Source organism: Strongylocentrotus purpuratus, unplaced genomic scaffold, assembly GCF_000002235.5.
Source record: "Strongylocentrotus purpuratus isolate Spur 01 unplaced genomic scaffold, Spur_5.0 spur5_scaffold_10, whole genome shotgun sequence".
NCBI lineage: Eukaryota > Metazoa > Echinodermata > Echinoidea > Camarodonta > Strongylocentrotidae > Strongylocentrotus > Strongylocentrotus purpuratus.
In genome coordinates this window covers 25,885,470-25,911,089 of record NW_022145595.1, presented here as the reverse complement: position 1 = coordinate 25,911,089, position 25,620 = coordinate 25,885,470, and the positions used below count along the sequence as shown (strand labels likewise).

General features: G+C 36.8%; 1 protein-coding gene across 1 annotated transcript; it reads right to left on the bottom strand.

Annotated features, from left to right (window-relative positions):
• Positions 1–1,227: 1,227 nt before the first annotated feature.
• Positions 1,228–23,884, bottom strand: LOC586885 (hyalin). Its single transcript, XM_030979900.1, has 15 exons — positions 23,419–23,884; positions 16,949–17,071; positions 13,813–14,196; positions 11,394–11,642; positions 10,242–10,490; positions 9,150–9,407; positions 8,451–8,708; positions 7,924–8,181; positions 7,263–7,520; positions 6,650–6,901; positions 6,254–6,367; positions 4,995–5,108; positions 4,040–4,168; positions 3,084–3,282; positions 1,228–2,094 (listed from the first exon to the last, which is right to left on the bottom strand). The coding sequence occupies exons 3-15, from the start codon at positions 13,904–13,906 to the stop codon at positions 2,037–2,039; spliced, it is 2,490 nt and encodes an 829-aa protein (XP_030835760.1). The 5' UTR covers positions 13,907–14,196; positions 16,949–17,071; positions 23,419–23,884; the 3' UTR covers positions 1,228–2,036.
• Between the last annotated feature and the right edge of the window lie 1,736 nt (positions 23,885–25,620).

Sequence of the window (25,620 nt, the reverse complement as noted above, 5' to 3'; positions counted from 1 at the left end):
ATAATAAGAGAATTTTGGGAAAATTACATTCCTCGTTCATTTTTGTTTCGCTGACTTCAATATAATATACATAAAAACCTCTATTAGTACATTTCCCAATGATATAATTATGACATTCTTCTGTATAGTGGTCTATTATGTAAGTAATCTTCTACAGCGACATATGCATTCTAATTGCTACAACTGAGATCTATATAAAATCCATCTACGAAAGACGATATGGTGTCATTGCATTCTTATTGTTGTATTTTTAAGCCAATTCATATAAATTAAGTTATGTTAAATTGGAATGATACTCCACGTGAGGGCGGTATATCCCTTTAGTGTATACAGATACAGTCATGTACGTTAACAATTTGTTGTTGCTAAACGTAGAACATGCACAACTAGTAACATCTTCAGGCGCGGATCCAGGATTTCTTAGGGGAGGGGGCCCAACTTTTTTTTTTTTTGCTCCCGAAAATTTGAAAAACGCGCCGGCCAAAAATTCGCTCAGTGGGGGGGGGGGGGGGGGGGGGGGGGGGGGGGGGGAGGGGGTAGTGAGCACATTTTTTTTTTTGATCCTCAAAAAAAAATTCAATTTGCACCCCCCCCCCCCCCTTGAGCGCCAGGGGGGGGGGCCCAACCCCCCAAAAAGGTAAAAATCACGTGATTTTACATGATTTTTTCCGCCACTGAACATCTTTACCTGTCTAATCAGAATACAGTTCCTGAAATTAGAATTACATCGTAACACAGAGAAAGAGAGCCTGATTGATTATATTTGGCCCAACTAAAAACACTTACTACTACAGCCTATTTAAGTAATATGTTCCATCCTAAATATCTTTATTTTATTCAACAATTCAACATTTTTGGCAACGACTTGACATGTTCATTGGAATGTATGTTTTAGCTCCAACAACCAAACCATTAGGCACAATGTTAATTCATGTTGTGGTAACTCATTACTAAAGATAACCATTTTATCGTTAGTCCTAGTTCATTCTATGTTAAATTAAAGTAAAGTCTATGTATTCCTCCATTATCCTATAATAGGTGAAAGACACAATGGATAACAATTTTGAAATTGCTAGATAATAACATATCTCTACAGCATGAATACAAATAAGTACAGCCAAAGTTTCCCATGAAAATAAATAAACGTGTACAAAAAAATAGAAGAACGCGCTATAACCGAATTGCATCGCTAAATGACGCCACTATAAAAAAAAAAAAAAAAATAAGACAGTATTTCATAGACACGAAAGGAAAGATAGAAAGAATAAATATGCTGTATATTCATTCTTTTGATCTTGTGTTAACAGCTACAAATTTTACTACGATTTCTAATCTGAATAAAAGGCGGCTATATAAGCTGAATTGAAGAGAAAGATACGTTAAACCGTCTGAAATTAGTTACTATATTCATGTAGAAGTAAATGGTGTGTAGCCTTTCCACTTATTCATCATATTAAAGCACATATTGTAGCATTTGAAATTAATGTACCATTACAAACACCTGAGCTCATGAACAATAATAATCAAATAGATGTGTAACTACCCATTAAATTAAAGAGCAATCCAACCCTAGTGATAAATCATTTGTATAAAAATAGAAAATAAGAGAAACAGAATGGCGAAAGTTTAAAATAAATCCGACGAATGATTATAAGATTTTGAGTGTTTGATATATGATATCACTAAACCTATACACATTTCTAATTAGCAATAATAAATATTTCAATCATAAATTTCATACACCATAATAAATCTTAGACAAAGGTGCTTTCCAGCAGCAATTTTCGTTAGATCACGCTAAAACTGTTACATATCATGCATCTACTTAAGCATTACAACATATAAACATTTTAACATGGTAATGAATCATATAGACACTAATCTTTTTTTCGAATTCAAAGACTCATTGGTTTTACCCAAGAAAAATACATATCTATCTGAGAAAAGTAAGAATGACCCCGTTTGTGCTTTAGCTTGAAAGGATTATGGTATTGCGAAGAAAAATAAGAAATTGATATATCCGAGGTGTTGATTGTTCATGCTTCACGCGGTGCTTGGTCTTGTTTATAGCGGGTCCATTTATCTTGTCCGACACTGGAAATACAAGAAAAGACAACAACAAAAAACACGCACACAAATAATAAATATTTACATAAATCATTTACATAAGTTAATAGTAAACGGCATTTTCCCTGTTCAAACAATTATGAAATATATAAGCCAAAGAAAACTGTTGTCGCAATAAGGTACGAAAAAAAAAAATCTGTTTTTTACACTATTATTGACATGAATATAAATACTATTATTTATATTATTAATGTTATTACTACTACTAGTAGTAGCAGAAGTAGAAGTAGTAGTAGTAGTAGTAGTAGTAGGATAGTATCGTTCTCGTCATCATCATCATCATTATGATCATCACCGTTATTTTGATCAGTATTATTATTATTATCTTTGTTATCATTTTTATTATTGTTATTGTCATATCACATGTCTATGTTATTATCATGATTAATTTTGTTCATTCCAAATTTGTTTGAATCAATAATCATGTACTAAAATAAGATCTGCCATGTGTGTTGTTTTTCCATATAAACGTTGCCACTCAAAGTAAAAGGAAGTTTATGTACCCCCTTAAAGTTTGTTTTTACCTTTTAGCTTCCGCCGTCATAGTTATGATCATTATTGCACTATTGTACCATCGTATTTATTTTGCTTTGCAGCTAATAACACAAGTATATATTCTTATTAGATAAGCAACCTAAACAAAACAACAAAAAAAATCAAATTTGAATGATTTACTGATTGAAGATTTGATGACTTATCAAAGGGCACTGTCGCCTCAAATTGTATTTATAAATAATAATGTATAATTGATCTTTTTGTGTTGTTTTAGAAAACGGTAAAAAAAAAATGATCTGATTTGATTTGATATGATATGAATCGAGATCGAACAAGAAGCTACGGTTACGAGACCATGGTTACGAGACCACTGTTATATTATTGACTCACCACGCCTTCATTTAAAAAAAGAAGATTTTTATGACAAAATAGGAATATTCAAGTTGGCACAACCTCCTTACCGTGTAGCTTTTCTAGTATCTGCACAGGTATCTACTCGTAATCTATGGGTCCATGTGGTATAAAGAACTTCTTGTCCATCACATAGATGACACTGACCAGACCAACTGCCTGTCGACTTCCCGTTGTTCTGGGTTACTATAAACCCGAATGATGAGAAGTCACATCTTCGGCTGATGTAGCCCACGACCAAATAAGGGTCTAAAATAATGAACAGATAATAGACAGATATTTCTATAAAAGACTGAAACACCTGTCCTAAGTTTACATTTTGGAAATGTTGAATGGGTGTTAGACCTCAATATCCGCATTAGCACAATTTTCAATAAGCTGCCCGGAAACCGCATGTATAAAAAGTAATAAAACCATATTGGGGATTGCATTCTACAAATATATATTTTTTATAAAGTCATTACTAAATAAAGGAAGGTGTCTCATATAAACAAAAAGTCCTTATTAGAATATTCACTCAAAGAATTTCTTAAGATTATCAAACATTATAATGAATTCAACTTGTTTAATAGTAACTACTCGACGAACAAGCATGGAATAAGGCCCCGGAAGGGAACCCCAGTCCGACTTGGGTTCCTTTTTATGTTATTTTTTATTTCGTAATACTCCTCATCTGTTTGCCGATAGAATGCCGGGTCAAGTTTTTGTATAGCTAGATATTATAAATTTGGTTGGTTTAATGGTTTATTATAGCTGATTGCTAAGAAAGCATGTGCATGCTTGAAAGTAAGCAACCAAGGGTCGACGGCTCTAAGTCCTCTCCGAGGGACTTGGTAATGAGGAGTAATGCCATACCATGGACCCTACCATGGAAACGATTAGGTTTCGAACCCGGTACCTCCCTGCTACGACACTACTACTCTACCACTGAACTATCGAGTCTCCTAAATTCTGTGAGTACATGAATTATTTTTAGGTGATTGGTACACTTTCAAGCTCTACTTACTATTATATCCTGTAATGAGTTCAATGCTGCTGTAATAATCCCCTAAGATCAAACCAGTCGACGTAGGAGACAGACTGAGCCGATCATTGCATTCATTATACCAATCACCTTCAAGATCACAGAATCCAACTGTTTGTGATTAGAGAAAAGTGATACATTTTCAGTGAAATATAATGGTTAATGCTACTGTTACTTTCTTTGTATTTTTTGCCGTATTTTGCCGTGCTAAAAAAGGTATGTAAAATGTAAAGCATTCATAGAAAATCCTTTATAATCTCATGCCCTTTTAACCACATCTCTCTCTCTCTCTCTCTCCCCCTATATATATATATATATACATATATATATATATATATATATATATATATATATTATTTATCTATTTCAATGTGTATGCATATACAAAAAACAAAGGTTTATTGACAAATATTTATAATAATATGATAAAAAGGTCAAAGTTTTTAAATTCTTTCGTTTGGTCATTGTTATCATACACTCACGTCTGCCCCCTCATTTTAATTCGTTGTTTGTCTTCTTGTTCCCCTCTATAATGATCTATCTTCCCAGCCATCTATATATCTCTCTGTCTCTCTCTCTCTCTCTCTCTGGGTCTCTTTCTCTCTCTCTCTTAGTCTCCCCTCTCTTTCTCTCTCTCTTTCTCTATGTCACTTTCTCTCTCTCTCTCTCTCTCTCTCTCTCTCTCTATATATATATATATATATATATACAGTTATATGCAATATATAAACACACTCTATATAGAAAATATACACATACATATATACCTCTGTATATATACTATGCAATGCACTAGGAAAGGGGAGAATGATGGTTGCGTTTCCATGAGATTTTCCATGGAAAGCTGTTGTATAGTAGATTATATATATTTACATACATACGCACACAACCCCCCCCCCCCCCACTCACACACACACAAAATGTATATCCTACATACCGATCCCACAGTTGATACCGGAGTAGCCCTGACGACAGAGGCACGAGAATTGATCAACATCGTTGATACAAGTACCTCCATTGAGACAGGGTAGACTGGAACACTCGTTGATGTCTGTACAAGAATAATGGAGTTATAATGATAATGATAACAATAATGATGATGATGATACTATACTACTAATAATAATGATAATACTAAAACTACCAATACTAAAACTACCATTTATACTCTCTAAAAAAATCGAGTGATCACGGACGTCACTCCTCTGGAGATTGAAAATGTAGTGAAAATAGAGTGAACATTCACCCTTTTCTTCTTAGAGAGCACTCTAAAATCAATCGATTTTCACTCCTAAACAAGTGATCACGGACGTCACTCCCAAGAAAGTGAAAATAGAGTAAAAATTCAGTCTTTTTTTTAAGAGAGTACTAATGATTGTACTTATAAAACTAATAATGATAATAACAATAATAACAATCCGTTCTTTTTTTATATAACTTCTCGATGCACTTCCCACAGGACTTTGGACGATGACTGTCAGTAACGAGAGGGGCATTTTTTTGTCTGCTATGTGAGCAGAGTCTATTGTGATTACTTGTGCATCTACAAATGAACGAAGGGTATGATGTACTAATGATACTAATATGATGATGTACCGCAAAATGAATCTAATTGAGAAAAACCCATAGACAACTATGATATATGTGCAGTTTTAGGTATGTCTCAAACCTTACCAAATGTGTTTGAATTGTATTAAGGAATTGTTAGCTTAAATTGAAATCAAAAGAGCATTTTATTTGATGTGTTGTCTGATTCAAGCTCTAGTAGGGCTGTCAGCTTGATACAGTCGTCAGATTATAATGAAATCGTGGATATGGGACAAAATTGCTTGGACTTGCCCATGTACTATGCATACATAAGAAACAAACGAAAAAACCATGAAATAATCGAAAACTTTAGTAATATGGTAATCATGGTAATACTTATTTCACCATATTCAGGTAAAAGTTGATATTGCATCAACTGTAACATTTTCTAGTTTACTATTGTTCGAAATTCAGTCCAAGATTGAGATATTATACAATGACAAAGATGTTGCATTATTCCTATGTTGAAGCTATGAACAGCCCTCTAACAATTCAACATCTTTAGCAAGTCATAGTATCGTTTAATCCCTAGGTATACTACACCCTGAGTTGAGAACAATCGCAGTTATTTGTGGAATCGGGGCAATACAGACAGACACATGTACATACCAATTTCGCACCGGTCGCCTACAAAGCCTGGTAGACATTCACACACAAAGTCCTCTCCTACAGTCACACACGTCGCCCCGTTTTCACAAGAAGTGTTGCCGCATCCAGTCGGCCCTATTGAAAAGAGATTAAATAGCATCACCATTCTTGAAATGGTTCCACCCATCTTCTCTTAAACTGTACTTGGTCTGGAGGATTGTAATGAGTTGTTTCCCTCCTCAAATGAATATGATCTTTAAGATTTCTTCAATAAAATATCGGCCGATTCATTGATGAAAATCGTTAAATTAGTACAGTGTAGTATACATTAGTGGCGCCAAGTGTCGTATACACCTGTGAAGGTTTCACTTGGGGTACGTATCATTAACTTACTCTTCTGGTTTGTCACCAACTTACCTAATGCAGCAATTGTGACACATAACGTGCAATTTCCAACGTTTCCACTTCGATCAGCAAATCTAAATGTGATTTCAGTTGGTCCGAGTGGGAATAAACTACCAGACGGAGGATCCACACTGACTAGAGTTGTCCTGCCAGAATCATCAGTTGCTGTCGCATCTGGGAAGACGACTCTCAGAGAAGATACTCCTCGGGGGACCAACCGAGTGAAGTTTAGAGGACAAGTCACAACCGGTGGAGTTGTGTCCACTAAACGAAAAATCAATGATCATTGAATGAGTGTTGATATGGCTCTCATCATTAATACAACTAGCCAATGAATGAATAAATTAATTAGTAAATAACGACAATGAACTTAGGAACTTAGGCGTAGAATTTCAATGTTTTTGTTATTGTCAAAATGTCATAGTCTTTAAGAGATTCCTCGAATGAATGGAATTCCGCTCTACGTGTAGAGGTGTTTTAAGATAATCACTTGTGATTATGGTAATTGTTGAACGTGCAAGACCCTTGTTTCCACTATCAATTTCGGATAATTCAAAAGATTTCAACATTGCATAATAATCATGTAGGATATGAATATCTGCTTATAGAGGATTTCACTACTTACGGATTGTGCTTGTGGTTATGGTAATTCTGAACGTACAAGACCCTTGATTTCCACTCGGATCTTCAAACACGAAGCTAACATCAGTTGGTCCTAGAGGAAATGAACTACCGGATGGAGGGTTAACACTGACCAGAGACACCGTGCCGGAGTCATCTGTTGCTGTAGCAGATTGGAAGGTAACGGCCAGAGAAGTTACTCCAGGAAGGACAGACCGAGCAATGTCTGGAGGACAAGTCACAACTGGAGGGATGGTGTCAGCTGAAAGATATTTCAAAGGAAAATCAAAATAGAGACACGAGCACATCAATCTGACTTTGTTTACATAAATGCAACAACTAAATAGAAAATAAATCATTTTGTATACAGTAGGCTCGCGGGTGTACCATGTGAGAGAGAGGGAGGATTGGGAAGTCCTGAAAAGGACTCTCGATACTCTTTCTTTTTTGAGTGTGTGTAGTCCTGAAAAGGACTGATGGTGTAGTCTTGAAAAGACTGTTGGCTATCTTTCTTTAATAGCTTAAAGTTCTAAGGAGAATTATAGTGGCAGTTGGAGAGGATAGGTAATCATTCTGTGTTACAGATTCATTTATATCAATGAGATTCCATCACTACAAAATCGTCAGGGTATGAACAACTGCTTACAAATGCTTTCAATACTTACTTATTGTGCTTGTGGTTATGGTAATTCTGAACGTACAAGATCCATCATTTCCACTTGGATCTTCAAACACGAAGCTAACATCACTTGGTCCTAGAGGGAATGAACTACCGGATGGAGGGTTAACACTGACCAGAGACGCCGTGCCGGAGTCATCTGTTGCTGTTGCAGATTGGAAGGTAACGGCCAGAGAAGTTACTCCAGGAAGGACAGACCGAGTAATGTCTGGAGGACAAGTCACTTCTGGAGGGGTGGTGTCAGCTGAAAGATATTTCAAAGGATAATCAAAACAGAGACAGGACCACATCAGTATGACCTTGCTACATAAACTTTCTTTGTGTTAGTGATATGCGCTATACAAATAACGTTCATTAATACAACAACTGAATAATTATGACAATAAACTTAGAAATTGTAGTAAATAGAAAATAAATCGTTTTGTGTTACAGATTCATTTATATTAATGAGATTCCATCACTACAAAATCGTCAGGGTATGAACAACTGCTTACGAATGCTTTCAATACTTACTTATTGTGCGTGTGGTTATGGTAATTCTGAACGTACAAGATCCATCATTTCCACTTGGATCTTCAAACACGAAGCTAACATCAGTTGGTCCAAGAGGAAATGAACTACCGGATGGAGGGTTAACACTGACCAGAGACGCAGTGCCGGAGTCATCTGTTGCTGTTGCAGACGGGAAGGTAACGTCTAGAGAAGTTACTCCAGGAAGGACAGACCGGGCAATGTCTGGAGGACAAGTTACAACTGGAGAGGTGGTGTCAACTGAAAGATATTTCAAAGATTATTCAATAAAATGAGGTATTAGCATGATTGATAGGAGCACTAAAAGTCATGTAAAACTGGAATATTGGTCATACTCTTGTCTTACCATGGGGAGGGGTGCACAATTTTACCCTCCAAACATTTAAATAACTATAAAAATAAAAAAAAACATCTGCTTATTCTGCTACAGACAGGTCTTCTACAATTTTAAGATTGTTTCAAATATTTGAGGGAGCGTAGCGACTGAACGAAAAACATTTATTCAAAACGCTTCAAATTTAAGAGTTCTGATAAGTTTACTTATCTGTCTCGTTATGCAAACGAAACACAACAAATCTTCCAAGCTGACAGGGGGGGGGGGGGAAGTAAATTATACCCCCTCCTTCCTTTCGAATATTTCTTTTCTTTCTTTCTTCTTTTTTTTCTTCAAACGTTGCTTACCTACGTAAATAGTGATGGTAAACGTGCAAGTTCCTATATTATCACTGGGATCGATGAAGCTGAAGGTAACATCGGTTGTACCCAAAGCGAATGAACTACCAGATAGAGGGTCCACGCTGACAAAAGACGCCGTGCCTGAATTATCTGTTGCTGTGGCGTCCGGGAAGGAGACGGGTAGAAAGGAAATCCCTTGGGATACTGGCCGGCTAATGTCCATCGGACAATTCACATCCGGAGGGATAATGTCCGCTAAAGAATCTTTCGAAAATAATGTTTTCAAGGAATATTGTATTATAAAGAAAACATCCATACGCACTCTCAGTTTAGAAATTATTTTACTTTAAAACTATAAAAGTTATTGCCACACATATGCCACAAAAGGAAATTTATTGAATATTAGGTTTAGGTTTATTATTAGGTTTTATGTTTAGGACCAGGCTTCGAGTTAAAATATTTGGTTAATATGGGAAACACAAGCGGTTCTAGATGGGTTTAGAGGCTGTATATATATTTGCGAGGCACATGTACAAAATAAATGCAACGATAATGACGAGCAATTGCCCGTCATAGGAGCATGACTTTGCCCTACTACCAAAATCATGACCCCTGTCATCGGAGTCAGGCTTGCCCGGCAAATAATGTTTGCACATTCTCCACTCCCTATAGAGCAATCCAGCCAGGCGCCACTTTACAGACGCGCACAATGCTGATCAACCTACAATGACGTTCGCATCCTGTGAGGTAAGCTTACCCATTGACGCCTGAGTGGATAGAAGCAAAAGATATGAAATGCCTTGCTCAAGCACATAATTATATAACCACTATGTCACCAAACTTTCCTTGCTGATCATACTTAATTCGTGTTGCTTTACCGACTCTAAACCCATAGATTTTTTGGGCAATATTGGAGAATGTCATTTTTTATTTGGTCTGTAGTCGGTCTGGTGTCGGTCTCGTTGACCTGACTGGGGTCAAACGCCCTCAGTCACACCGCCAAGCCGACTCCAAACCGACAGATACATTGTACATTGGGGTTAACGTAATAGTTTGTTCGGCCTGCTTTCGGTCTCTTTCATGTGACTGCTTTCTTACCTGTAACAAATACATAAAATATACAATCCGGAGCGGTGTTCCCGTCCCGGTCTCCAAAGGTATAAGAGACCCTGGTTGACCCGAAAGGAAAGGTATCACCAGGGGCGTGGCTTTGGGTCAGAACAAGTGCAGGACCTCCGTTGTCTGTTGCAGTTGGTTCGTCATATAATACTTCTGCAGAGGTAACACCTGGCGAGACGTACTCTGTGAAGTCACCAGGGCAAACGACAACAGGTGGAGTCATGTCCTCTGAAAAACGAAAAGATCATAGTGCTGTGTTTATACCACGATCGCAAAGATTTTCGAGAAATAAAGTCGAGGGCGATTTCAATAGCCTGTCACTATGAATATGACGGACAAAGAAAGAGGACAAAATATACAGTTCCTCATTCTACCCTCAACAATTGCTGTGGTAGACAAAGGAACATCCCTTCACTGCTTTTAGGTAAAAATATGTAGTACAGGTGAATATGCATGTGACACCTGTTTTACACATTTTTACATAGTAGCAGTGAAGGGATGTTCCTTTGTCTACCACAGCAATTGTTGAGGGTAGAATGAGGAACTGTATATTTTGTCCTCTTTCTTTGTCCGTCATGTTCATAGTGTGTAGAATATTCCATAGAAATCATGTTTGAAATTTGTATAACGTGATTGTAACGTTCGTATTGTCGATAGGTGATGGACAAGGATATTGAAATTGGGTAGATTTTTTTCGAAAGTCTTTGCGACCTCGCTTCCTAAAAGTGAATTAACTTTTGTCATTTATCTTGTTTAAGTTAGTAGACTCTTTGCTGGAGTGGTAAGTGTCAGCATCTCTATTCGATTTGAAATACTACTGTAATCAAATGAACAGGCGAAATGAATTAAAAGATGAAATGGAGACGCTGGTCACTGTTACTAATACATTCAGTGATTATTTGCTTGAACATACAAAAAACAAATAAATGTACAATTCACAAATTTATTTATTTATTTATTTATTAGTCTTTTTTTAGTAGGGTGGCTCCATCAGTAGTTCAATACTGTTTTCAAACTCAAATTCAACGACCATTTCAAAATGATCAACACTGCTTTTAGTTGCTACTCGCTTTGAAACGGTCCATATTTGCATAAATCAAACATTTCAAAGATGTAATCTATGATATTTACTTTGTAATACGTTTACGAAGAACAGACAAGCAGGGGCAACATTGCCTGCAGCATCTTCAAATCTATAGAAGACAGCGGTAACTCGACCAGAAACAAATACATCTCCAGGTCGATGTGATTGTGAGAGGATTCTAACTGCTCCTTCATCCGTGGCTGTGGGCTCCTCGTAGAAGAAAGGTATAGATGTGGTGCCCGTATCAACCTCTAAGGATTGGTCCCGTGGACAATCCACGGTTGGCGGGCTCGTATCTGGGTGAAAAGCAGATATTGTCTTTATCTTAAAGAGTGAAACAAAATACGAAAGAACTTTTTCCTCATTGTGATTGTTATAATTCATAATAACGTAGATGTTAGTTAGGGACAGGCGCGTACGCAGGGGGGGGGGGGGGTTGGGGTTGAACCCCCCTCCTTTGGTATTTTTATGTGTGTAATTTCTTTTTCTTTTATTATATTAAAAAAAAAATGATGCCCATGGCTGACCTAAAAAAGCTCATCTTACCCCCCCCCCCAAGCCACGAAAAACGTCAAATTTTCAAATTTCGAGACCCCCCCCCCCCCCCTGGCTGAGTCGTTGCGAAATTTTCGGCCCGATTTCAAAATGTTAACCCCCCCCCCCCCCCCCCCCCCCCCCCCCTTGAAAAAATCCTGCGTACGTCACTGGTTAGGGATGGATAATGATGATGATGATGATGATGATGATAATGATGGGGAGCAGGAGGAGGAGGAGGAGGAGGAGGAAGAAGAGGAGGAGGAGGAAGAGGAGGATGGAAATAATGCACTGTGAAAAGGTTGGGCAATATTGTTACGACACTTTGCCCAACGTTGTGCCAATAGTAAACCCAACCATCTATTAGGCAATATTTTGCCCAGTGGTAAACGTACTTACCCTACTTCACATGTGCATAATTGTTTCGTATTTTGACCACAATTTGGGCAAAGATATGACCCTTCAACTGCCCGACTACAGTAGCCCACTTGTTGGGAAAATCTTGACCAGCTGTTGGGCAAAACATTGCCCAATAAAAAAAAATTACCCAATAAATGGTTGGGTTGACTATTGGCACAACGTTGGGCAAAGTGTTGGAAAATATTGCCCAACCTTTTCACAGTGTGTAAACGATTATTATTATAATGATGATGACGCTGATGATTATGACGAAGATGACGAGGACGATGGTGATTAGGCCTACATAATGCTTTCTATGAAAACTGGTTATTATACACGTCTCCTAAAATATGAGTCTAATGGAATTACTTTCAAATTACTTTTAAAGAATTAGGTCGTGAGTTCGACAGGCAGAAGACCTTTCACATATTCTTTCTAAAATGGTATTTGAATATTGACAACAGATAAGTTATACAAAATACTTAGATCTCGAAAAGCATTAACTGTTACTTGAATGACATGAAGTGTTTCAATACAAAATAATCATCCCAATCATTGCTTATTATTATATATAAGAGATTGGAATTTTGGATTTTGAATTCCATTTTAGATTTGGATAATGTCTTTGTTTGGAAGGATGTATTTTTATTTAAATTAAAGCAAATTCGTAATAATAAAGTTAAACAATTTAATTTCACGATGATTCATAGGTTTATTGCCTCAAAAGAAAACGTATATAAATGGCAAATTGTGAATAATAATTTATGCAACTGTTGTGGACAAGCTGATACAACTTTTCACGTTATGTTATAATTGCAAGGATATTACTTTGTTTTGGAAAATAATATGTAATTTGATATTTAACCTATTCCAAAAAGAAATACAAATAGACCAAGAGATAATAGTTGTAGGTAAAGACATTAGAAACAAGAAATACACACTCCTTAATATTATTTTAAATCATGCGCAATATGCAATTTACAAATGTTACATTAAGAAGATTGTTAATGGTTCTGTTTACTACCCACATACTTTGTTTTTTTTTATTCAAGTCGTTGCTAAGATTATTTTTAAGATATGAATGTGTTAGCAAAGAAAATAATACTAAACTGGAAGAATTGTTGAATATACTTTAAATCTTAGCCTATGTTATATTTCACTCAATCATTGAGTTACTAATGTAAATATGTATTGAAATTATGGAAATAAAAACCTCGCTTGAAGATAAGAGAGAAAAAAAGGTTCGAGATTAAAAATTGTACTAAAGAAAAAAAATCTTTTTCAATATTTCAATATTTCAATTCAATATTTTGAAAAATTGAATTTGAATTCATTGAGTACATTGGGCGATAGTAAAATGCATTTCTTAAAATCTAATCAAATCTGCTAGTAGTAGTATCAGTAATATTAGTGCTGTTGTTGTTGTTGCTGTTGATAATAATCTTGCTGTTTTTACTGTTGTTGTATTGATATTGTTGTTTTTGTTGATGATGTTGCTGTTGTTGTTGCTATAGACGCATTCGCAATACTTACCTAACGTGGCTCTCCAGGTCACTCGAAAACCGGTGTCTGTTCCAACATCATCGGTGCGCCAAAACAACCAAGCAGAATCCGTACCGTCTAGCATCAACGCACTTGGGGCCGAGTTCCCCCTGAAGAAGTATACCTGCTTCAATGAGTCGCTCGCAGCATTCAAGTCCGAATCGGCATTGAAAGTCAGCCCCGCGCCAATGTATAACTCATCTCCTGAATCTACGGCGAAGTTTGAGTGGAATGTAAACGTCAGCCGAATTGCAAGAGGGACGAATATGAGATAGACTCTTGCATCCGTGCTCCTGTAATTGGAGGGCCAGTTGGGAGATATGAAAGTCCCATCGTTGCATCCTGATCCGTAACAGGTCTGCTGAGATGTGGCAACTGTAAAGAGATGTTTAAATTACTTACTTAAGGATCGAGAAAAATAAAACAACTCTCAAAATATCAATTACAGACATTGTAGACCATGGTTGTCTGACGTCAACTTACAAATAAACATCACGATAAGTACACACCAAAAATAATTTGCTTTTAATAGATGCAGAAAAACAAGAGAAACAGAGCCCCAAAATTTGAGTAAAATCGGATAACTATTAAGAAAGTTATAAATTTTTGAAAAAGTATTTAGGCTAAATAACTATAAACAATGGGAATCACGACACAAATTGCCAATTTGGTTATCAGTTTGTTACGTCATTGCCTCACTATTTATCAATTGCTTTATTGTTTGATTGTTTGTTTGATTGATTTTATATATTTTTAAATATTTATATATTTTTATCCCATCAATTTCCATTTTTATCCCCCAAAACTTGACTATTTCCCCATGCCTTCTGCCCAGGTTTTATGACTCATATCCTTGTGCAAGGATTAAGAGTCGAGGACGGTACAACGAATCGTCTTCTTTCTCTAATGAAGCGTCAAAAGAAACTGAATTTAGATAAGGATTAAGAGTCGAGAACGTCCAACGAATCGTCTTCTTTCTCTAATAATGCAATGAAACGTCAAAGCTTCCGCGCTTCACGCGGGAGGGGGGCACCCACCCCCCTAGGGAGCGCGCTCTGTAAGTCATTGGCACGCTTCGCGTGCTCACTACCGCCCCCCTAAAAATGAAATCCTAGCTACGCGCTTGCTTATAACGTTAAGTAAAATGTATATAATATGATCGGTTCTGTTTAATAGTATATGGTGATGCGAAAATATCCATCCAATAATACGTTTGGACAATTAGAGAAACCAATACCCAGCAATAATAAACCAATGCATAATAGATACAATGAAACCTTTCTATAAAGGTCATCTGTCTACAATGGCAACTTTGTTAGTTTCTCTTGGGCGGCCTTAAAAGACTCGAAGGAACGCAAGTACAGATAAAGATTGAGCCTTAACTTTGTTTACAATTCTCATGGACTGCAAGTTTTTTTTTTTTTTATCTAGTCCAATAACATTGTTCAAACTCAATTATTCTGTACATTTATTGTCATGGAGCGCTGCATTTTCATGTTTCAAATCTAATATGAATTATATTCCCTGTGCATTTATATTTATTGATTTTCTCCTGAAGCTATTTAATTCAAAAGTATCTTTGAATTGTTAACCTGAACTCTCCGAGGAGAACATACGATTACTGCAGGAATATTCCGTCTCGTGTAATAACATCAAATAAATCATCAATAATATGTTCGTGTATTTGTGAAACCTCCATTAAGCCGTACATCAACATTTCAAAAGAAACTCATTATGCCTTTTTCATGGAACATTACACTTTTCTTCGAAATTAAAGATCTACCGACTGGTTATATTTTGATCTGTACTTTATTCTCCTGGAGTATACTCATTTGCTTCCTTCATGTGCCTGCGAAAGGTCGAAACTGTTCCTTGACCACTATTCATTGACCTCAAATGAAAGACCATGTATATGAGAGGTAATATGAAGGCAAACATCAAGGTCAAAATATTTCTGCTTGCGGTAACATGTTTGACCAATACCTTCATTTTCCTGGTTCCCAAGTAAATATTCTCCAGCCTTAAGCGTATTTGCAGGACTATATTTAGATAATTGTTAAAGATTTGGCCTCATAATGATGTCATATTTGCCTCTATTATCAGCACTCGTATGATGATGCCAAGCAGTGTTCAAACAAATCAATCTTCTTCCTCAAAAGGAATTTAATGGTAATTCCCCGTACGAATTCCTCTCCCATGCATCATTCTTTTTTAACAATAGTCGTTATTGTTGACTTTTTCGTATTTTGATCCTATTTACGTTTCGCTGTTTAATTGGCTCACATCCCTTGCCCGTGTTCTAATAGCGGTTTAAAGGTAATACAAAGTTTTGGGAAATGTTGAAAATTGGGTGGATAGTGAATCTACAAGTTTGATATATTTGGATGCCCCTGTGGATGTATTATACGCACTAAAAAAAATAGCCCCTAAAACACTTCTGTTTTCGAGAAAAATTAAATATAAAAATGTACCGGTGCTCCCGGTAAATTTTGATAAATTTCAAATAGCGCCTATGGCCGTACGATGGTAGCTGCGACCATGAAAATCTCAGAATAATAGTTGTGATATATAATTTCCAAATTTGGAATAGCTAATCGGTCGATTTTAGTCAAGAAACATTGTTTCATAGCTAAATTAATATCTTGACGTTGAGAGGGAGCTATACAACATAAAGAGTTTATTATTTATAATTTCATAACTTTAGACTCGATTTCAACAGCAACAACGATCAATGAATATTGTAGGAACGCATATGCTTCCAATATGTTCATTTGAACCAAATTCATGACCCCATACCAAAACTTTGTTCTCAATATCGGCACTTCCCTCTTGATCTTGAAGGTGACCATTTTGCTCAATTACCAAGTAAACACAAACCGAGGTTTATGAACGTCATATGACGCGTTTTGACGCGTTTTTTACGAACCTGGTTTGTAAAAACGCGTCGAAACGCGTCATATGACGCACGAAAACCAAGGTTTGTCGACAAACCTCCTTTGTGAATTCGGGCCAAGGCGTTCTGTGGACGCGAAGGACGTTCTACAAACGTTTAAACGCTTTTGGGAGATTTTGTGAACGTCATAAGAATGTTCAACTTGGGTATTGTCGGGGTAGTAAATTTACTTACACACATCAACAGAGCAGTCGTATCCCACATTGTCATTGGTACATTGACAGGCATAGTTGGACGCCGTCGAGTAGTATCTATTATAACACTGCTCGTTTCCTGGACATTGGTTCACGGCACAATCTGGCGAGGAAAAGGATGAAAAAAGGAATATTATCTGATTTTTTTTCTTCTCTCCATTCATTAATTATTTTCAGTACAACAATGCAACGTAATACCGCAGGGAAATACTAATATTAAATCACATTGAAATATAATTTCAACAATAAATGCAGATCCTTGCATAATCCCCATTTATTATATTAAGAATGCTTATTGTCAAAAATATGCCCTTACTTTGGCGTAAATTTTGCTGCACATAGCGTGTACAGCTCAGACCTTTACCTGATACAGTAAGATATTATTAAATTGTTTTGTTATACTTGAATCTGCTTTGCATACGATCGCCAAGACTTTCGAAAAGTCAATCTAAGGCAGTTTCAATACTAGCCATATCGGTCTCCTAATGACGTATTTCGTAATCAGAACACATGAAAATTCACTTCAACCGCACCTCTTCTGAGAGAACTCCACTGGTTGCCAGTCCGTCAAAGAATCTCATTCAAAATATTGTCAATTGTCCATAAATCATTAAGTGTTCAAGCCCCTAATTACATTACAGAATTACTTCAACTCAAAGTCCAGTCACACAGTCGTAGCCTGCGCAGTTCCACAGATAAATTCTTGTTTCAGATTCCCCATGGCAAAACTAAAGTAACTCTTGGGGACCGTGCTTTTGCTATTGCTGCCCCCAAACTATGGAATAGCTTGCCAATAGAAATACGAAGCACTCCATCTCTCAATGTTTTCAAATCCAATTTAAAAACTTATTTGTTCAACTGAGAGATCTTATTTTGTAGAATTTAGTAAAAAGGAGCTCTTAACCAGCGCAGCTGAATATATTTTGTATAAAAGCTGCGCTATATAAATTTATTATTATTATTATTATTATTATTATTATTATTATTATTATTATTATTATTATTATTATTATAAAATGCACTTGAGTTGCTTTCTTTAGAGTCTTTGCAAACGTGTTAAATATACAAAAAGGATCGACAGGACAGAAAGGAAAGCACACGTTTCTTTACACAGTGGTGGTGGATCTTTCCAATTAAGAGGATGATTTTTTACCGCTACATTGTACAACATTATTGTATATACCTTTCTACTCATCAATTCGAATCATTGAAATCTGAAATCTGAAGACAAACATTTCTGGCTAACCTTAACCCTGAACTTTAAAACTATGTCAAAACTATGCTCGGGCGTCAATCTTCTCACATTAAATTAGTTGTTAAAGGAACAGCATAAACTCGACTGAACACAATTATTATAATGGTTAACCACAGTAACCGATCTGGAGAGGGCTTTGGGTTAAAGCCCCACTCCTCACAAAGAACATAAATTGTTGGTTTTATATTGTAAATTTAAGCGAGGCACATGTAGAAAATGAGTGCAAAAACACCACCCCCACAAATATATGTATAAATATATACCGTGTGAGTCAAAAAAAAGTTCACACCTAGAAAATTGCTAATTATTTTTAAAATCATCTATGAACAGTAAATTATTATACACCTTATGAAAGAGTGTTTTTATCCCAAATCATTTGGTACAATTTTTGTGTGGTACGTGATCATGCTTGGATGAACATGAGGCATTGTTTGCGAGAGTGCAAAAATCGACTTGCGCCAAAGTGATGCCTATAGTATGTATTATGTTGGGATTAGCGGACTGACAGAATGAATTGAATGTATCAAATGAAATGCATTGCATAAAATATGCTTTTTGCAAAGGGCAAAGTCACAAACACCCACACACGCGCACAAAATGTTCGTTGATATTCGATTTTTGATATGTGTGGCATAATTACTTTTGTTAGGTATGTTATTTGGATCTGCAAAAACCGAATTAATACCCAGATCCAATTGTTTTATTCAAACGTCACCAGGGCAACAAAGGAATGAATTTAGATTGCCTGGCAAGGTTTAAAGTGGTCAATGGCACATTGATATTTGCTAAGATCAAGCACAGTTCCCGACAAAAAGGGTTCCCGAATGAAAACTGCATGAACTGACTATCATGAGAATTGTGAGAATTTCAAACCTTTGATGTGAGAATTATGCCTCTTCCAGCTCATGCATTTTTCTGCCGGAGATATTTAAGTTCATGCTATTTCCTCAAACAGTTGAACACAACAAACCTGATACAAAATCGCATTTAAAAACTACAATGCATGTCGCATTGACACGCCATCTATTATTCCATTATAAACTTAATAGAAGATATGGTGTATGATTCCATTTGCATTGAGGTATGCTTCTTTTTGTCATGATTTATGACTTTTGTTTTATTCAGCATGGTTGGTCATAGAGCTTGTTGTTCGCTACAAGTACGACTAAACTAGTGACCCGTGAGATAACATAGGATTTATAGAGACCAGTGTTTTTTCATAGTTTCACAGGGGTCCCGTCTACTACATGGCGGGGTCAACATGGGGGGGGGGGGGGTTCGCTGCCTCACCCCCTCTTATTGAAACGAATTTTTACCAAGGCGCTACGTGTTATGCTACAGAGATGTCATGGACTTTTGCGGTTTCAATCCCCCCCCCCTCCCCATCCACTACCACACCGACCACACGACCCCGCCCCTCACTACCCATCGGTAGTCAAGCAACTCTGAATCAAGTCCATGTTTTCGGTAAACCAGCGCATCAGGATGAACCACGAGAAATTGTATGCTAGCACATTACATCAAATGTGGTTGAAAGTATTGTTATATGCTTATGGACCTGCGTCAAATTTGTTTAGAAATTACAAGTGTAAACGTGTGGTGCTGCATTGGCAAAATGATAATGGACCCATCATAAAATACACCACAGGCCACAACAGCTTTGATGTTGTCTGTTTCACTTTAGAGAAGAGCTGCCTAGCGAGGAGGGCTGAATTTACGTCCCCTAATCCCCTCTCCATTGAATGACGAACAGAGAGCGGGAGTTAGAGAGAGAGAGAGAGAGTCAAATAGACAGATAAACAGAGACAAAATGATGGAGAGCGAGAGAGAGAGAGAGAGAGAGAGAAAAGGGAGAGAGAGGGAGGGAGAGAACTGAGAGAAATAGAGAGAGAGATGGAAAAGGGAGAAATACGATACCCTCCCATACCCCTCCTTCGATGGCCTTGTTCCCTCACATTGCCGCGCCCCTATTTTTTTCAATAGGGCCATCCAATACTTAGGCCCCCATTCGAGTAGTGAGGCGCCAGAATATGCAATCTTTATACCCTGTTCATTTTGACTACCAAATATATCTTTTGCAATGATATAGTGGTACACTGGAAACGTGGGATTGGGGCGCGAGGCGTCACCCCCCCCCCCTCCCCTGGATGACGATATGCCTATACGCTTATTGTATTACAACAATTTGATAGACGACGGACTTGTGTAGAATACATGGAATTAAACGAGCAGGATATTGGATGATGACATCGGACTAAAAAGCAATCAACAAATAACAAAAGTACATACATGACGAATGAGCATGTCGATTGACTCTGACCAAACATATTAGATTTATTACTTGGATAAATAAACATCATTTAAAGATTTCAATTTTGAATGGTTTAACTTCTTTTATTGTGGTTATAACGCGTAGATAGATTGTCAAAATATAAAATGAAACTTCTCCAAGCGTTAATAATAAATACTACAAGAAGAATAGGTTATTTAATAAATCTCTGGAAATAATACGATTGATGAAAATAGAATTATAAGCAATTTAACGCAACTATCTACGGGGCCGGTGTATGGTTACGTGCCAGTGGAGCGAGTAATGTGTCAGTTCACCAATACGAGTTTATATTTTGGAAATGCTTTCCTGTTATTGTTAAGCCGGTCCTGTTGCCAAACGTGTGAATTTAGCACAGCGTTTAGACGATAAGAGGACTTTTTCACAACATAAGTTAGGTTAATGAAATCATCACCCCATAACTTTGGGGACAAAGTCAAGAGATTGTATCTGTCGAAGCCTCAATGGAACATTTCAGGCATTTCAGCTTCTAGCATTTGTTTGTTTTGTTTTGTTTACATGTTAGAATCATCAACCTGAAAATCTAGAGTAAACAGCATAATCTCACAGGGGAAATTTAAAAGCAAGCGTACTCCATTTGAATATTTAACGGGTATTAAGATACGTTAATGAAGTTTCATTGAAAAAGGGGCTTGACGCATTCAAAATTAGAGGTATAGCATATTTGGGGATCCGTTCAATTCGAACTGGCTGAAAGACAGTCATTTGGGCTAGAAATGAGTTACCGTAAATAAATTCAATTCAATTCAAGGTTTTTCTTCGAGTAAATGGGCTATGCCAACTCCAAAAACTAATGCCAATGGCGTGTCAATAAAAGGCAGTTAAAGGCCAAATCTATGTAGGATATTCACGAAATGACATCGATTTTTCTCCAGTCGGACAAGCACTAATTCACCAGCACAAATGCTAAGACAAATATATGCATAAGTGGGTTCTCTTTAGTATTATACTGTGAAAGAAATTTTACATTATTGTGTATCAAAATTGCGCATGTTTTTATTGTGAAATCTTACTAGCATGGTATAAGGTAAAGTGAATATAGTTTAAATGCCTCAGCAGAAATATTATGGTTTAAACAGAACTTTATTTTAAGAAAGAAATTGGTGTTCTTTAAGAACTGTTTTCAAAGTGGTATTGTGTATGTTAAAGAATATATTTATTGATTTTAAAAATTAACTTTATTTTCATTATTGCAAAGTTGAAACTTTGATTCGACAAGGTTATCAAAATTCAATGCTTGGAAACATTCGAAGTAAAGATTATTATAAATTACAAAACACTTAAATACAGCCCCGGCATAGCACCTGAGAAGATCTCCGAACGCTGCTGAGATACGTGACATCACAGTATGGACATGTTTTGCACAAGCAGACGATGTCCCATGACATCTCACACATTTTCAGTGCCTGTGTTTTCATCTTCTCTTGAGTTTTTTCTCTTACTTCACATACCGTCAGGCTAAATGTATAATCTATTGCCTCACTCTAAACCCCGTGCATGGTTTTATTTTGATGACAAATGCAGCGATACAAAAATAAAGGGATCTGTCGCTTGTAAACAAAATAAGACGCCATTATATATTCATCTGCACCCACCGCGGTATGTTCGGCGTTTCAAGAGGGAACAAATGTCGTCCTTAATATCATTTCGGGGTTTTTTCAATTTGAAAGTCTGGTTTCTTTGATTGTTAATTATCCCTTAGCCTGTGTATTTACAAGCAAAAGATTTTAGTTATCAGAATCGGGTCTTATCCACTTTTGAATGGCTTGACATGACATTACTTTTAAATACACTAAACTCATTATAATTTGACAAATAATAGCTTTGAAATTATGTTCATTCTCTATGGAATGTCGTCTGCTTGGGCAGTATTGGTCTATATAGTGACGTCATTAAAACATCGTTATTTTTCCGGCGAATCTCTCGTATATCCCAGCTGCTATGGAGGTGGTTGTATTTGTATTTTTATAAATCACCCGATATGTAGTTGACCTAAAACTTGTACGATGACCATCTGTTAGCTTACCAGTTTCTAGTGATACATTAGTTCACATATTTGTGATTTTCTTTGAATTTCACCTTTAACGACATTTTTTTTAGAAACGGTACATTTAGAAGTAGTGCTCAAATTAAATTAGGGGAAAAGCAATGTATTGTTTGACCTTGCAAAACTTAAAAAAAGCGATTCCAAAACAGTTGCGTACCAGAGGAAATAACTCTCCATTGAAAAGAACAAATTTACTAATTCCAAGAATTCTTATTAGAAGGTAGAATAAAAAATACAACCGTATGAGTTAACTGGTAAACGTTACTATGGCATGCTACGCCTAGATCAAGATGCCCGGGGGAGGGGGGGGGGGGCAGGGTAGGTTCTTCTGTGATAACAAAATATAACAATATTTCTGTATGAGAACATTTCTGTTGTTTATTTCGAAACCTGTACACACTTAAGAATACTTTAAATGTCATATTATTTAGAAAGACAAGAAAACTAAAAGCAAATTGTCGTCATTTTAAAATGCATGATTGTCAGGAAGTAGCTTTAAAACTGTAAATTAAAAAAGACGTCAATACCCCCCCCCCCCAAAAAAAAAAAAAAAAAAAAAAGAGGTCCTGTATTTTTACACGACACTAATATGAAAATTCACAATACAAACACAGTCAAAAACATTCCTATCATTTCATATAATTCATCTTTAAAGCACAGTGAATTCCTTTCACATTTGATAATAAAATGATATACCAGAGAATTTATATGTGCATTAAGTCAAATAATTCAACATCAACACTCAATTAGACAGTGATTTTATCAGACGATCTAGGGAGAATTTTACATTTTACCAACCTTCCTGAAACTGGGCTTCTCCACTGGCCAAGCAGCACACCAAGACGGCAAAAAGACACCGAACTTCATATTCCTTCCTTCCTTCCGACTATTCCCTGTGGTGTATTCAAGCCGTAACCGGTTCATGATCAATGAGGCCTTGTCCCCCGCACGAACAAACGCCCGAACACCGCCTCACGCAACTACTCCTGTCGTATCTTCGCAAAGACTCTAGAGAAACGCGGCGACAAGGGCGTTGCTGCTGTGTCTACCAATCTATGAAGCTCATTGCCTCTACATACACATATCCCAATCCTAAGCGAGATGTTTGCATTAAATTCGAAGTGAAGCCTGAAGGTGGCTTATTTCTTACTTCAACTTTCTCCGGGGAAGTTCCCCATTCAAAAAATGAAACTCTCCACTCGTATGTAGTCCTGAGAGAAATCGGAAGGATGTCTTGCGGTGCCTTTGCTTGGGTTGACTCTGCAACACTCTAGCTGGTATTTTTCACACTACTTGTATTGTATACTCAACATCGGAAACAGCAATCAGTCGGCCGTAAATAGTACATTGCTCTTGCTCAATTCACCTCAGCTCACGGATGATCACACAAACACAAACAGCTTCCAATCAGTCAATCACAATATCATATTTGCCGTACCGAAGGATTGTATTCGCGTATTTCCATACAGGAAGAAGATGAGTTGGATTTGAAGTTGGTTTCGCCTTTATTCCCATTTCTATACAAACATATGAAATGAAAAGGGAGTTCTGCGAGCTGTTTTCTGAAGTGTTCGAAAAAAAACTTGCAGGGAAGTTTCATGCGAAATGATTTTGATGAAGATATCAATAGGCTCAGCGTTAATATCATGTACGACAGTTTCTCAAACCGTATATTTGAAGCCAAAAGGGTATTAACTCATATCATTGTACACAGAGTTTCTCATCTTCCGGCTCTAAAACATTATTTTAAGGACATTCGATTTTTTTCCCGAATATCCCCCCCCCCCCCCTCCTAGGTTGCATCATTTAAAGTTAATCCAAATGAGCATGATACTCGCGCCAGATCGACATGCTCTCGTCACTTTAAAAAAAGGTCAATAATCAAAAGGGTGATTTCAGGCGGAATAGATCTACTATTAATAGTGGTGGCTTATTACATGTTTAACGCACATGTCAGTCACGCCGTGCGATGCTCTTGGGGCTCCAACATGATAACCCCAGTCATAATATTAGCAAAGCGCTGTGGCCATTATGTCGCGCTCTAGCATATTATCTGGTACCCATTAACACCTGGGTGGAGAGTGGTAAATGTGGATTAATGTCTTGACAAAAAGTGTTAGTGCAAGGCCGGGATCGATACCATAAACCCTTAGATCGAGAGTCAACTGAATACCACGAAACTTCTACTACTATATCCAACTATGTTTTAAAACTGAAATTAGTTATTCATTCCATAAATCCTATCAAACGTTCACTTCCACTTTAAAGTAGATATTCATGGATTTTAAAAACTAACTTTATTTTCATTATTGCAAAGTTGAAACTTTGATTCGACAAGGTAATCAAAATTCAATTCTTGGAAACATTCGAAGTAATGATTATTATAAATTAAAAAACGCTTAAACACAGCCCCGGCATAGCACCTGAAGAGCTCTCCGAACGCTGCTGAGATGTGTGAGATCACAGTATGGACATGATTTGCACAAGCAGACGATGTCCCATGACATCTCACACATTTTCAGTGCCTGTGTTTTCATCTTCTCTTGAGTTCTTTCTCTTACTTCACTACCGTCAGGCTAAATGTATAATCTATTGCCTCACTCTAAACCACGCGCATGGTTTTATTTTGATGACAAATGCAGCAATACAAAAATAAAGGAATCTGTCGCTTGTAAACAAAATAAGACGCCATTGTATATTCATCTGCACCCACCGCGGTATATTCGGCCGTTCAAGAGGGAACAAATGCCGTCCTTAATATCATTCCGGGGGGTTTTTTCAATTTGAAAGTCTGGTTTCTTTGATTGTTAATTAATCGCTATCCTGTGTATTTACAAGCAAAAGATTTTAGTTATCAGAATCGGGTCATATCCCCTTTTGTATGATTTGACATGCCATTACATTTATATACACTAAACTCATTAGAATTTGACAAATAATTGCTTTGCAATTATGTTCATTCTTTATGGGATGTCGTCTGCTTGGGCAGTATTGGTCTAT